The 15,946-nt window shown below is 42.9% G+C and overlaps 1 protein-coding gene across 1 annotated transcript; it reads left to right on the forward strand.

Moving 5' to 3' along the window:
• Positions 7,084 to 11,139, forward strand: LOC8063529 (pectin acetylesterase 12). The gene is made up of 12 exons (XM_002461041.2): positions 7,084 to 7,592; positions 8,509 to 8,591; positions 8,728 to 8,857; positions 9,011 to 9,084; positions 9,232 to 9,318; positions 9,417 to 9,541; positions 9,673 to 9,733; positions 9,891 to 9,944; positions 10,033 to 10,110; positions 10,213 to 10,318; positions 10,412 to 10,557; positions 10,679 to 11,139. The coding sequence occupies exons 1-12, from the start codon at positions 7,409 to 7,411 to the stop codon at positions 10,793 to 10,795; spliced, it is 1,245 nt and encodes a 414-aa protein (XP_002461086.1). The 5' UTR covers positions 7,084 to 7,408; the 3' UTR covers positions 10,796 to 11,139.

A 15,946-nucleotide genomic window follows, 5' to 3' on the forward strand; every position in this document is an offset into this window, starting at 1 on the left:
AAATTAAGTTAAAATTATTTTGGGTTTTCGTGCCACAAGTATGGCTGTAGTTTTTTGGAACGGAGCAAGTATGTCATAAATTTATTTTCGTGCCAAACTCTGATATAAATGTAACTTTGATTTTACTTACCGTACTCTTATGTCTTATCCATAGTTTACCGTGGTAAATTTTGGCACCAACCAAAAAGGTCCAAGTGTGGCTAGTACCGTCGAACGCAGTCGCTCGCCGTGTTTTTTCATTCTCACCAGTTCCACAGTGCTGCACTACTGCGGAAGCGGTAGCACGGCGGCGGCGTCGTAGCCAGAGCCAGCTGCCATGACGCTCCATTTATTTATCTTCTAATCTGCAAGAGCCGCGGCACTCGGCAGCGATGCACCGACGCACGCGGTCGCGCAAGAGCGCCCTGGAGATTCAGACACGAGCACGTGACCACAAAGCAACGCTCAACTGAACTGAAGATCGCACGACCCCGGTTCCGTTCACGTTCACCCACGCCACCCCTGGCTACTAGTGTAGTGGGTACAGACACAACAGCACAAGGACACGTGCGCCGTTCTGTGTCGATCGCGCGCCGGTGGTGGTGAAGATCCACGCAGCGTGGTGAAGATCTGACGACACGAGCAACCACACGTCCGCCTCCGTTTCAGCTCAACCGATCAATCCACGCATGCAGCGTGAGTTGCCAACCTGACAGGAACATTAATTAGATTGGCCTGGCCTGACCAGCTAGCCGCTCGATCGGTGCATCGCAATTTTGCAATAATCGGGGCTTAAACCCCTACTACTGCACTGGTGCTCTTAAATCTTAATGCAGGCTCTACCAAACCTGCATTGGTAATTGTCCTCTAGTAGAGTGATTATACTTGATGGATCAGCTGGTGCTGTGGTGTGGTGGACAGATGAGCAGTGGAGCATGCCTAACTTTGACCCAAGTTTTTTGGGAGCTCTGCTGTTGCGCAGGGCAGTGGGCATCGCCGCGATCCAAGGGCAAGCACAGCACAGCACAGGCACAGCAGCACAGGCCGGCTACCGGCCACCTTTGTTTTATGCGTGCGTGCGCTTGATTCCGTAGCTCCATAGTCCATACGATACGAGTATGCATATGCCCGCCGCGCGTGCCCATGGACGAAGGACCGACACCGACGCGGGCACGCGGCGCATCGCATGTTGCTCTCGGTGGATTCTGGTGCTGCACCGTGGAGTACGTACCTGCTACGGCCTACGTACGGCGCGAGGCGCGTGTGCTATTCGGTGATGGTGCCGTACATCTCCGGCCCAGTTCACTTCGAAATCTACAAAATTTCCTGTTACATCGAATCTTGCGGTACATGTACGAAGCATTAAATATAGACGAAAACAAAAAACTAATCACACAGTTTGACCGTAAATCGCAAGACAAATCTTTTGATCCTCGTTAGTCTATCATTAGACAATATTTACCACAAACAAATGAAAGTGCTACAGTAACGAAATCCAAAAAAATTTCAGATCTAAACAAGGCCTAGTTCTAAAAAAGTTTGCAAAACTTTTCAGATTTCCGTCACATCCCGTCACATCGAATTTTTAAACGCATGCATGAAGTATTAAATATAGACGAAAATAAAAACTAATTGCACAGTTTGGTTGGACTTGACGAGGCGAATCTTTTGAGCCTAGTTAGTCCATGATTAGAAAAATTTTGTCAAATACAAACGAAAATACTACAATTTCGATTTCTCAAAAATTTTTAGAACTAAACAAGGCCTCAGCGACTGGCCAGTACTGTAAGTCTGTAACCCTACTAGCTACTTGTAGTACTGTAGCTGTAGAGTACTCGTACTTAGGCCTTGTGTACATACGAAAAGATTTTGGATTTCACAACTGTAGCATTTTCGTTTGTTTGTGGTAAAATATTGTCTAATTATAAACTAATTAGGATCAAAATATTTATCTCGCGATTTACAGTTAAACTGTGCAATTAGTTTTTATTTTCGTCTGTATTTAATGATTCATGCATGTGCCGGAAAATTCGATGTGACAAGGAATCTCGAAAACTTTTTGATTTTTAGGGTAAACTAAACAAGGCCTTAGTAGTACGCTGGTGTACTGGGCCTTGTTTAGTTCCGAAAAAATTTCGGATTTCGCTACTGTAGCAATTTTGTTTTTATTTGACAAATATTGTCTAATCATGAATTAACTAGGATCAAAAGATTCGTCTCGTGATTTACAGACAAACTGTGTAGTTAGTTTTTGTTTTCGTTTATATTTAATGCTTCATGCATGTGCCGCAAGATTCGATGTGACCGGAAATTTTGAAAACTTTATGGATTTCGGGGTGAACTAAACAAGACCTTGAATTAATTTCTACGATCCAAACACATCACAAACTAATAGAGAACGCTGAACATCCATGCATAATGCATTTCACCTCGATCTCTCTCGTCGATAATCATGAAGTTTTCGAGACGATTCGAGCCTTGTCTAGTTCATCTCAAAAACCATTTTTTTTAAAGATTTCTCATCACATCAAATTTTACTGCACATGCATGGAGTATTAAATATAAAAGAAAATAAAAACTAATTATACAGTTTGCCTATAAATCGCGAGACGAATTTTTTAAGTCTAGTTACTATATGATTGGACAATGTTTGTCAAATAAAAACGAAAGTGCTACTTGGAATCTAAACAAAGCCTTGATCGTGGAACGGGAATCGAGGAACTGATATGCTTGTTAATATATTGATATGTTTGTTGAAAAAAGTAGAAAATCTGTTATTCATTCAACAATGTTATTTTCCTATAACAAATGAACGAAATGGCTTTTTAGACTAATGTATACTCGTTGAGAGAATTTTTCACTACATGGCATGTGGCACCGTAGCACGTTCTCTATGAGGCTCTCGTCGGATGTGTCAAAGTGGCGCCGGCGTTGGTCCGAGCGAATGTCTCCTCCAAAATCAGAAGCATTGTCGGCAAAACAGCTTTCAACAATTCCAACCTATTTACTTTAGTTTATCAGCTAAATCTATTAATTATTCAATATTATTTTCTCTTATAACAATTAGCAAACAGAAATCCCTGCCAGTCCGCCGCAGGCTCAGCGGGCAGCAAAATTACGCCGCGATTTCTCCATGTATACGACTATACGAGTACGACGAGCAACCAACAACGGCACAACCGGGGCGCCGCGTTTTTTTTTTTTTGGCATTTGTCATCGGTTGAAAAAAAAAGAGTTGACCCTACCTCGACGCCCTGAAATACGGGCCATATTCATCAGCAGTTCCTGCTGGCTGGTCTAGGCGCCTAGCCTATTTATCATCGATCGACATTTAAAAAAACAAGTAAATAGTACTTTATGCTAAGGCTAGAGCTCGGACCGGCTCGATTCAGTTCATTCCATCTCGCTTGAATAACGAGCTAGCTCGACTCGGCTTGGTTTGGTTTGGTTCGTTCTGTCTCATTAGAATAACGAGCTATGGCTCGGCTCGTTACGAGCTCGAGTTGGCTCCTCATTAAAGTCATAAACTAGGTATGAAAGGTACACAAAATATAACATTTACATTTATCTAAAACTTAAAAATAATAATAATATAAAAATAATATATCCAATAGTCTTAGGTCGAATAAAATATTCATATGAATTAATATATCAATTATTTATAAAGTGTAAGACATGAAGTTATAAAAAAACTAATAAATTCTATATAAACCCCTCAACTATATAGGGTAGACTACTTCATTCCTGAACTATAAAACCGGATTTTCTACCTCTCAACTTTATAAAACGAGTCAAATAATCCCCTCAAGCGGTTTTGGATGGTGGTTTTACTACAGCGACGTGGTTTTGTCCTTTTATTTATTTATTTATCTATTTATTATTTTTGTTGAATCCTTGAAAAATCATAGTAAATCACAGAAAATTCATAAAATGGAAAATCTAATTTTGTTGGACTCCATATTAGTAGATCTGTGCAGTGAACAAATAATATGGTATGCTTTAGGATAAAGTTTTTATTATAGCTTTAAATCTATGAATTATTCTAATTTATTACAGAAAAACATAAATCTAAAAGTTACGACAAAAAGTTTTGTACTAAAGCATACTACAATATATGTTCACTATGTAAATTTACTTATTTGGAGTCCAACAAAATTAGATTTTTTTATTTTATGTTTTTTATGATTTTTCAAAGATTTAGCGGAAAAAAGGAAAAGACAAAACCACCGTCACTATAGCAAAACCACCGTCCAAAACCGTTTGAGGGAGTTATTTGATCGGTTTTAGAAAGTTTAAGGGGTGAAGTAGTTCACCCTATATTGTTAAGGGAGTTATATGTAGATTTTTTTCTAAGTTATGATGAATTTTATCTAAATTATAGCTTGTTTGACTCGCGAACAGCTTATGAGCTAGATCGAGTTGTCTCGTTATAACAAACAAGCTAAAATCTTCACTGGGTTCTACTAGTATAATCCATGTTACTCGCATGCTGTCATGATTAGATTCCTCAATCCGCATGAAGATTGTATAATTTTTTTTGGCGATCTGTCTGGATTCCCCGAGAGAATCATCCAAACGCAGGAGCACACGCATCACCCAGACCCCAGCACGTGCCGCCATGCCGTGCCGGTTTGGTTGAAAAGTTTTTGGCCAGGTTTCGTTATCCAGCGACGGGGCACGACGTACGTACGTAGTACGTGGATGCATGCAGCGTGCCGCTTCTAGCTCCACAAAACTTTGCAAAAGCCAACCGAACCGGTGGTCCATTTTCCTTCCAGTAGTAGTAGTAGTAGTCCACAAACCCAACAGCTGGATCGATCTCAACTCCACATGGTGGCGGCTAGGGCCTTGTTTAGTTTCCAAAAAATTTTGCAAAATTTTTCAGATTCTCCGTCACATCGAATCTTTAGACATATGCATGAAGTACTAAATATAGATAAAAATAAAAACTAATTGCTCAGTTTGGTCGGAATTGACGAGACAAATCTTTTGAGCCTAGTTAATCTATGATTGGACAATATTTGTCAAATACAAACAAAAAAAAGCTACAGTGTCTATTTTGCAAAATATTTTGGAACTAAACAAGGCCTAGTTGCAAATGATCCTGGTCACGCCCGCTCATCATCATCAGTGTGCTCATTAAACTAGTCATCACAGTGTGGTTAGCGGCTGTTATTACTACTATAATGCTCTGTCTCTGTTCTCTACAGAGGCAGAGGGGTGATTACGACTGTGGTCGGAGACGGTGGTCCTTTTTGGTCGGGCTCGCACATCGGTATGTGTGAGTGTGAGCCTGTCGACTGTAGAGACCACAGACCTGACTGACACCTTCTACCGGCTCCTATTTGTATTTTTCCGCATATATAGGCCTTGTTTAGTTCGCAAAATTTTTCAAGATTCTCCGTCACATCGAATCTTGTGGCACATGCATGGAGCATTAAATATATATAAAAACAAAAACTATTTGCACAGTTTATCTGTAAACCGCGAGATGAATCTTTTGAGTCTAGTTACTCTATAATTGGACAATGTTTGTTAAATAAAAACAAAAGTGCTACCATGCCCTTTTCGCAAGTTTTTGCGAACTGAACAAGGCCTACGGACAGGAGCCCACCGTTTTGCACTTTACGTTTCCTGTTTACACGGGAATCCATTCACTAATCACTCACTACTCCAGTAATAATCACTAGTGACACTACAGTATATCTACACCTCGATCGACTGTCCTCGCATACGAGGACACTGCATCACGCTGGAGAGTACTCTCTCCGTTCCAAAAAGAGTGTCGTTTTAGAATTTCAGACATCTTATTTGATCATTCGTCTTATTTAAAATTTTCATATAAATATTATATATTTTGTTAAGACTTATTTTATCATTAGAGATACTTTGCTCATGATTAATTTATTTTGTAATTTATATAAAATTTTTGAATAAAACGAATGGTCAAACACGATGTCTCAAAGTCAAAAAAGTCACTTTTTTGGGACGGAGGGGGAGTACGCAGTTCATTCATGTCACGTCAGGACTCAGGACGTACCGAGGCCAGCTAGGCAGCTAATTGCGGAACGCCTCCCAATAAAAAGCTGCTGCAGGTATGTGCCCCCTTGTTTTTTTTCTTTTGTTTGCTGTTGTTTTGCTACCCTTCGTTTCAATAAGGCCCTGTTTAGATTCCCACCCAAATTTTTTTCATCCATCCCATCGAATCTTTATACACATGCACGAAACATTAAATATACATAAAAAAATAAACTAATTACACAGTTTGTTTAAAAATCGCGAGACGAATCTTTTAAGCCTAGTTACTCCATGATTAGCCTTAAGTGCTACAGTAACTCACATGTGCTAATGACAGATTAATTATACTTAATAGTTTGTCTTGCAGTTTCCTGACGAGCTATGTAATTTGTTTTTTTATTACTTTCTAAAAACTCCTCCCGACATCCTTCCGACATATACGATGTGACACCCAAAAACTTTTCATCTCCAATCTAAACTGGCCCTAAATTTTGCCGGCTTGGCCTCTCCAGTTTTCCTAAAAAAAAAAGCTGCTGCACCACGCCACCTGGGCATCCGGCAGCGCAATGAAGCCCCAATACCCACCACAACGGCTCCACCGGCACCCAGCACACAACACACCGCTATTGTGCAATGGCGGGCCGCCGAGCTCGTCTTGATGGACCGGAATCGGATTCCCACCTCACCAAAAGCAGTGAGGCCTTGTTTAGTTCCGAAAAATTTTGGGAAATGGATACTGTAGCATTTTTGTTTGTATTTGACAAATATTGTCTAATCATAGACTAACTAGGCTCAAAAGATTCGTCTCGTCAATTTCGACCAAACTGTGTAATTAGTTTTTATTTTCGTCTATATTTAATACTCTATGCATACGTCTAAAGATTCGATGTGACGGGAAATGTGAAAAATTTTGTAAAATTTTCTGGGAAGTAAACAAGGCCTGAATAATGCAATGCAATCACGGTTTTCCGGTGCCTTTTTCCAGTTTTTCCTCCTCCTCCTCCACCAGACCACCACCGTCCACCGCCGCCCTGTAATTCCGTTTTCACTCCGGTTCTCCCATTTCTTTCCGGGAGATGCTTTACTTCACACACCTGTAACGCCGCACCAGGCAGCGGCACGCCGCGTTACGCGTTACACTTCCCAGCTAGCACTGGCACCGCACTACTGTACTACGCTACAGAAACCTCCATTGCCAGCCAGCCGCGCTTGCCACTGCCCACTGCCGCGTATAAGTTCCTTTCTTCCTTGGCCGCTTCTGCGCTCGCCTCCCTTCTCCAGTTCTCCTCCACACCCCCTCTCTCCCTTCTAGATCCACTCCTCCCCGTGCTCACGGCTCATCTGCGAGCAGATTGAGCGGGGAGCCGGGAGGGGCAGGCCGAGGAGCGGCGAGGGGGAGCTAGATTGAGCCATGGCCTCCTCCACTTGCGCTCTTGCCCTGGTTCTTGCGCTGTCGGTCGGTGCAAGCGTGGCGCGTGGCTCCGAGCCCTGGTGGAACGAGACGCAGGTGTACACCACCACCGCCAACTCCGGTGGCAGCAACGGCGTCTTCGTCGGCCTCACCCTCATCCAGTCGGCGGCGGCCAAGGGAGCGGGTAATAATTCCTCTCTCGTTCCAGGTCCAGCAGCGGAATTGTGCCATTCTTTAATCTGTAGTATATGTTTTGTTCCAAAGATTAGTTTTTTACTAGCAGACACGCGCCCACGCGAGTTCTTGGGTTCAGTCGCTGGGTCGAGACTCGAGAGTGTGTTCTTTGGTTGGGTCATTGAGTTGTGTGAAGCATGTTCCGACAGTGTTGACCGTGGTTGGTCAGCGCATCTATTCAATAGATTGGATTGTGATTTCCCGGTTCGTTTCTCTCTCTCATATCCCTTTTTTTTGTTTAGTAGTAGGTGCCATGTTGATTGAGTGATCATGCAGGGCCATCCGTCATTTGTTTGGTCCTAGCACTGATCCTGACAACTGTATGGGCGTGGATCTAGCCATGCCACTGCCACCGTTGGTGGTTGCCATGATGAATTATTGTTTTCTTTAACTTTCGTGATGAATTATTATTACCTGATTGGGGCAAAAGGAACTCAATACCATCAATTGCATGTGGTTTATATACGCTTTTAGTATGTGTCTAGGTGATTGCCAACTGATTATTGTAAATACAAAACAATTCGTTTTTTTTTGACCTATTTCAGATAATATTTTTGTGTGAACTTACTAAAAGATCAGAATTTAAAAGATCTATGCACATCAAAGTTAATCGAAGTGTTGGGTGTTAATTTCTTCAGATTTTTGAAAGTAATAGCTAGATTCCCTAGCAAGTGTGATGTACCAAAACTTTATACGCTTTCTACAAAAGCAGGGTATCCTTTCAAAAAAAAAAAACTGTATTGAAGTAGTTCACGAGTAATCAGCTCTATTCTGGCCAGTGTTCCAGTGTGCTGGAAATTTAATCTAGCTTGAAGCAGGGCAGTGCTGATAAGAGTTGATGCTTACTTCCTGTGATAACCATACAGTGTGCTTGGATGGAAGCTTACCAGGTTACCACCTGCACAGAGGGTTTGGATCAGGAGCGAACAGTTGGCTTGTCAATCTCGAGGTGAGGAATACCACATATTTCACATAGACGTGGAATCACAGATGAACTTATGAAAATGGCACTTCATACTATTATAGAGTATGTTGTAATGTGCCAATTAGGCTTGACATCTGCTTGTGACTGAAATGGTATTCAGGGTGGAGGCTGGTGCAATGATGTCAGCAGCTGTGTGTTCCGCAAGGGTAGTCGTCGTGGATCATCAAATCACATGGAGCGGCAACTCCAGTTTACAGGGATAATGAGTAACAGACCTGATGAGAATCCTGGTATTGTTCTCAGCAAATCTGCCTCGTGATTCTTTTTGTTTGTGGATTTCATACTGTGATTTTGCTCACACTAATAAATAAAGTATATTTCTGTTCATTATTTAGTTATTATCTGTGGTTGTGTGATTGCTGTTATATTTTTCTCTCTCTTAGATTTCTACAACTGGAATAGAGTGAAGGTCCGGTACTGTGACGGTGGATCCTTCACTGGTGATGGCTCTGATGCGGTTAGTGAAATTCTGTCTCAACTCGAGACATTTTGTTTTCTTATTAAATGCGGGCGCCATGGGATGCAACTCCAAAAAACTATCTTTGGTTTGTTTTGCTTACTGAACCACAACAATTCAATGTCTGATTTCCTTCTTTTTCTTTAGGCTGCAGGCCTTTATTTCCGAGGTCAGCGTATTTGGCAGGCCGCTATGGATGACCTAATGGCCCAAGGAATGCGTTATGCTAATCAGGTATTTATACTTAATTTCCTCTACTCTTCTCTTACTCATTTTTCTTTAGCTTTTCAGAAGTCATTTTCATGTCCCTGACGCAATTTATCGTATACCAGGCCCTTCTTTCTGGATGCTCTGCCGGTGGTGTTTCTACCATACTTCACTGTGATGAATTCCGTGGATTGTTTCCATCAAATACCAGAGTCAAATGCCTGGCTGATGCTGGAATGTTTCTTGACACGTATGCTCACACAAACAAATGAAACTTTTTTCGATACTTTATCTTAACCATAGTCATTATTTGCTACTATGAGGAAATTGTAATCACTTCTATTGTATATTGGTGTGAATTGGTCCTTTAATCATTTGCAGTGTTGATGTTTCTGGCCGTCGGGAAATGAGATCTTTTTTCAATGGCATTGTGAGATTGCAGGTATGCACCACTTTGTCAGCCATATCATTTTTTTTGCAAGAGTTTCTTCTTGCTATCAATGCTACTTGTACCAGCGATACCTCTAGTCTATCTGAATATTCTTGTGCCAATAGAAGTAACTTCATTTTGTCCTGATTGCCCTTCACCTAAAATTCAGGGTTCTGGAAGAAGCTTGCCTAGGTCTTGCACCGCACGCATGGACAAAACCTCGGTAATACAAACATCAAAGAATATCTATCATCAGAGATAAAAACTTGTGAAGTTTTCTTTTCCTAACTTCTTCTCCATGCTTCCTACAGTGCTTTTTCCCGCAGAACGTGTTACCAAACATTCAAACCCCAACTTTTGTTTTGAACACTGCCTATGACGTGTGGCAGGTACTTCCGTACTTGTAATGTGCATAGCATTACACTGTAATTGAAAGTGTAAATCAGAAAAAAAATGTTTGTCGGAGTAACTTATGATCCTGTATTTTCCAGCTTCAACAAAGTGTGGCCCCCAGAACAGCTGATCCCCAAGGTCTTTGGTCAAAGTGTAGGACGAACCACGCTTTCTGTAATAGCAACCAGCTTCAGTTTTTGCAAGGTAATTCATCGATTTCACAGTTGTTTCGAGTTGTAATTCGTTAATTAAATTAAGGCAGGTTCAGCTGACCCTGATCTCCTATGCATGATGCAGGGTTTAGGAACCAAATGCTTGATGCCGTGAAGGGTTTTTCTGCGTCAAGGCGAAATGGTTTGTTCATCAACTCATGTTTTGCTCATTGCCAGAGCGAGAGACAGGATACTTGGTATGCGAACAACTCGCCACGTCTTGGTAACAAGGTACACATGTAGAAACAAACACAGACACCAAAATGTCTGGCCTCAGTTACACGAAGCATTTTGTTGCGAAGTTAGTCGATCTGTCTCTGATGAGCCTTCTTCGACATCTTTCCGTGTGCAGAAAATCGCTGACGCTGTCGGTGATTGGTTCTTTGAGAGGGGAGACGCCAAGTACACAGACTGCCCATACCCTTGCGATGGCACTTGCCATCATCTTGTGTTCAGGGGAGACCATTAAGACTATTCTTCAACACGAACAATTCAGAAATTTCAGATGGTAAAAGGAACAAACCCCAATGGGTACAGAAACAAGGTATAGATACAGAGAAGGTGCAAGTGGTTGGCTTGCCCATGTATGTTCATCAGTCGATCATATGATTGATAGGACAGGGACCTCGCCTGCGAATGCGCGGAGGTCTCTGCATTAGCTTCACATATCATCATGATATCGATTTTTTTCATTGGAAAAATGTATGATTACCTACCAGAACATTTGGACCCTATTGCCTATCTGTATAACATTATAACGTACATTACATATTCATTTGTGTAACAGGAAGAAGTATCTTGCGCTTGTCCTGCCGATGGTATTACTTGGTATTGGTTTTGAGTTGTGAAATGTACATAAACTTGCTAATTTTAAATAAAAACAAAACTGTAAAAATATAAAAGGAAGCTCCGACCGCACTGGATCCTGGTTTCAAATTTCAGTACACCTGGTCCAACAATGTTTGGGCCTTAAATCCCGGCACCCAAGAGTTACGGGCTGGCAACAATATTTGGGCCATAGGCGTTCTTACTTCTTAGCGAGCATCTACTCCCGTCGGATCCGGTGAGCAGTCGCGAGAAACAACGTGGGATGGAGAAAATATAAACAAAATGGTCCTTTAGATGGAATTGCTCTACCAATTCTGTTTCTCAAACTTCACTATATAAACTAATTCCATAAAAGCCGGACCTTCTAGAGTAATTCCAGTAATACCCCTACTTAAATTCTTATCCTATTCTTGAGAGTCGAGAGGCAAAATCTCCACTCCACGAGGCTCCTACAAGTGCACTAAATCATCCTCTTGACCCCTCATTCTTAGGTGCTCTGCTTCGTCCTCATTTTGCTTGTTGTAGCTGATGTTCTTGACTCTTGAGAATACTCCCCTGTCCCATAATAAATAAATTCTGATAACTTTCAGAAAAATTAAGGACGCTAGCAGAAAATGCATGCACTCTCATCTCCTCTTCTTTTCTAGAGGACATCTCTTGGCTTTAGCAGTTATCATTTGCATGCACAAATAATTAGTTACCGTATTAGAAGACATTGTTCATATTTGTTAGAACGTTATTAGAAATTTTTTACAGTGGTTGTCGAAAAATAGACGGCTCATGAGCGCCGATCCGACGGCTAAAAAGGTAGAGGAACCAAGAGGAACCAATTGGAGAGGCACTAAGTGCATACTAAATGGTGGGACCATATGCACTAAGTGCTTACTAAAATTGGTGGGATCAACCCTTTAAAAAAAGATGGGATAATTCTATTTTCGAAATTTTTTTATATAATTAAGGGTAGAATAGTAAATGTATAATAGAATAATAATGTGTGAGTAGTATAAGGAATTAGGGATAACTAAAGTAGTTGGTGCTGCTATATGTACTGGCCATTTAACGGGTCGATGAACTTGATTGATTCTGCATTATACGCGTGTGCAATGAATGAGCTTAGTTCTCGCCGGTAGCCATTTTTAACTTGCAATCGCATCAAATCTTTGGCACTAGACAATAATGGCTAGGACAGTCATTGACACTTGATAGCTGGTACAAGTCTTCGTGTATGCCGGTCGTATGTGATAGTCATTCATATATGAAGCGGGCGAGATGGCGAGGACGAGGACACACTGGCTGCAGCGGCAGATGCTGAGGGAGGGCAAGGTCACGACGCACGATGGCGAGGGCGAGGCGGCTGTGGCACCATGCAAGGGCGAGGGCAAAATGCCGCCGGCGGCGCCGCCGTGGGAGGGCGAGGGCACGACGCGCGATGGCGAGGTCGAGGCGGTAGCGATGGAGAGTGCGAGGGCAAGACGGGCCTCGCAACGTTCAGGTTTGGTGACGCCTGGCGAGTGCATCCGAGTTGGGTTCGTGTGGGCGCTACAAGGGGTTGCGGGGGAAGGGAGACATAATTACCATACTAACCTTCTACTCATAAAATTAATTAGAGCTAATAAATTACTTAGGAACCAAGAGTAACCTAGAAATACCTCCAACCACTGTAAAAGAGCTCTATCATGAATTTTAAACTTTAGAAAGTTATTTATTTTGGGATGGAGGGAGTATAGTGGTGTATGTATGCTCTTGCTGCAGTGTGTTTTTCTTATTGTAGTAGTTGTTTCTATATGTGTAACTCTCGCAGCTCTCCTGTCCGGTCTGTTTTTTTTTTTAAAAAAACTTTTAGATAAAAAAATCAAACAAACTCTTAGGTTTGTTGCCTGTTTTCAGACGTTGCCAGTTCTGGATTCCTCAAGTCCTGACCATGGATATGTCAAAAAAAAAAATCCCAAAATAGGCTGATGCCAAAATGTCAATGCACAATGATTGACGACACTGACGCCGGATGCGACCACTTCACCTTTTCCTCTCTCTCTTTCTGTTCTTGCAAAACCCGCCCTTGTTTAGGCCTTGTTTAGTTCTGACATTTTTTTGATTTCGGTTCTGTAGCATTTTGTTTTTATTCGATAAACGTTATCCAATCATAGTCTAACTAGGCTTAAAATATTTATCTCGTGATTTACAAACAAACTGTGCAATTAGTTTTTGTTTTCGTCTATATTTAATACTCCATGCATATACCGCAAGATTCGATGTGACAAGAAATCTTGAAAAGTTTTTGGTTTTCAGGGTGCACTAAACAAGGCCTTGGTTCACCCCAAAAACCATTTTTTAAAGATTCTCCGTCACATCGAATCTTGCAGCACATGCATGCAACATTAAATATAAATGAAAATAAAAACTAATTACATAGTTTACCTATAAATCACGAGACGAATTATTTAAACCTAGTTACTCTATGATTGGACAATGTTTGTCAAATAAAAACGAAATTGCTACCGTGTCATTTTTCACGTGACAATGCATTTATCTGGCGTTTGCTTCAACACGCAACGCATTAAACCTCATGGTCCCTCTTCCTTGTGACAAATTTCAATCTGGCGGCGTGGGGGAGTATTTACCTAATTTTTTCTTGAATTTCATGGATGTTGAATTATTTGCTACTCTTAGCAAGTTAGCAGATGATTTGCACTATGCCACCGTATACATCAACTGTACCTATTTGTAGGTGTGAACCATGCCTTCTACTTTCACCGTTTCGAATTATAAGATGTTTTGTCTTTTCTAAATATATTAGATGGAGGGAATAGTTGGTCCCAACAGCGCTCACTCTCACTTCATCTCGAGAAATGCAAGCATGCACGAAAAGCAGTGGCAGGCCCATCGCTCGATGGAGCCCGAATAAAGCTCTGAAAAGATCACGTGTTTTCCGTGTGTTTTTATGCATAGCCATATAATACCTTAGAGTACATCGGTGCTGGAGCCTAAGGACGTCCACAATGGTGTTCAAATCGTTAGCTATTTGATCTCTAAGAAGAATGTTATTGGCTCTCAATGGCAATTTGCAAATAGTAGATATTAGAAAGCCACTAGTTATCATGGAAAATATTGTGAGAGAGTTATTTTTAGAAGATCGTACTAGATTAGCCCGAATAATGCCCAGGGTCACCGGGCCCTGTGTCTGCTACTATGTGGAAGGTCTTTGACTATCGAGCCAATGGTTATTCTAGTGGAGACTGAGGTGGTGAACCACGTCACGCTGGTTAGATTGACCAAATATAAGCTTTGTCACCTCAAAAAACAAATGAGCTAGGCTAACTTGTAGGTGAGTGAAAAGTAATTTAGGTAGAGACACACACACACACAGAGAGAGAGTATAATTCAGTAGCACGAGTCAGCTTGTCTATGATGAGGGCTCACATCTTCCTCTTCTTTTTTCTTTTTTCTTCTCCATTCATTTTAGATTCATTTTTCTCCCTCGTCTCTCTCTCTCTCTCTCTCTCCTGTCTTCTTTCACAACAATAGAGGATGAGCTCAAGAGGAGACTCCATTCCACAGGAGACAGTAGGAGGCTTGACCCCTGCTCGCTCCTCTTTGTGTCACTAGGTCTGCCGTCACTAATGTCACACATCTAGGTAGACACAAATCACACAATGTTTATTCTAATGTTTGTTTGAGGCAAGCGTGTACATGCATATTGGATCCATCGGGACATATTATAGTAATTCTTGGAACGCAAACTCTATCCCTCGACCCGTCGCGCTCTAGCGACAACCTCTTGCGCTCTCCCTCTCTTCTTCTCCATCTCCGGCGAGCTGAGAAGAGGCTCGAGAGAGACATACCATCCTAGCAGTGGGGACGAAAGAGATTGCGGCGAGTCGGAGGCAGCGGTGAGACGCTGAAGCGGGCGACGGATGAGGTGGCTGGGTGGGGTAAGGGAGAAGGGGAATCGTGGCCATATGGCGGCGACGAGGGGAGAAGGAAGGCTACGAGCACGACATGGTCTCGTTGGAGTTCCGTGGCCAACGACAAAGACGGGGGCGTCACACACACTCGTCCTTTGCGTGACCCGTCGCGCTTTAGCTATGCCCTTCTTGGAATACCTAGCAACATTGTCGTCTGGCGTAATTCGATTCTGTTACCCTAAGGCTAAGATACGTGTACAAGCTGCCTGGCACAAGGCTTCACCTATAATCATCCTCTATATATATGTACTCTACTTTCTGCTCCGTCCGGACACTGACCAGGGTCCCTTCGGTCCCGCTAGCTGCACCGTATGATCATGCATGCATTCGCAGACGGAGACGGACAACAGTCGGATCCCCGTCGAACGTGGGCGTCTACAAATTAAACCGTGGCAAACGTACGTCCAACATGCATCTGAACGACGTATCGGGTGTCCTCGCTCTCGTCGCTCCCCACCCCAAAGCACCTTGGACGGACGACGCGCAACGACTGGGACAAAAGGGACAAGCAGGCACACACGCGACGGCGACGCGCGCAAGTTGTCTGGGACGCCCTACACAGGCCACAGCGACGTCCCCGCGCGCGCGCGTACACTATACTACTACATCACCCCGGCCGCGCGCATTCGATCACGCGCGGGCCACGGCCTCGCCTCGCGCCCCCCACGGTCCGGCCGGGCGAGAGGGACGCGTCGTGTGCAGCCCCTGTCCGGCTGCCTCTTTCCAGTTGGGTTTTCTCTCCTCTTCTCGCGGCAGGACGAGCTGAGCGCGACGGACGGGTGCGGGCGGGCGCGCTCGCGGCCGCCCGGGTCTGGGGGGCTCCCGTGGCC

This window comes from Sorghum bicolor, chromosome 2, assembly GCF_000003195.3.
Source record: "Sorghum bicolor cultivar BTx623 chromosome 2, Sorghum_bicolor_NCBIv3, whole genome shotgun sequence".
Taxonomy (NCBI): domain Eukaryota; kingdom Viridiplantae; phylum Streptophyta; class Magnoliopsida; order Poales; family Poaceae; genus Sorghum; species Sorghum bicolor.

What these genes read in the sequence shown, in the direction of transcription:
- LOC8063529 (XM_002461041.2), top strand. Translation starts at nt 7,409, where the DNA reads ATGGCCTCCTCCACTTGCGCTCTTGCCCTGGTTCTTGCGCTGTCGGTC. An exon ending in GAATGCGTTATGCTAATCAG is followed by an intron (nt 9,319 to 9,416) that starts GTATTTATACTT and finishes ATCGTATACCAG; the next exon opens with GCCCTTCTTTCTGGATGCTC. An exon ending in CACGCATGGACAAAACCTCG is followed by an intron (nt 9,945 to 10,032) that starts GTAATACAAACA and finishes TGCTTCCTACAG; the next exon opens with TGCTTTTTCCCGCAGAACGT.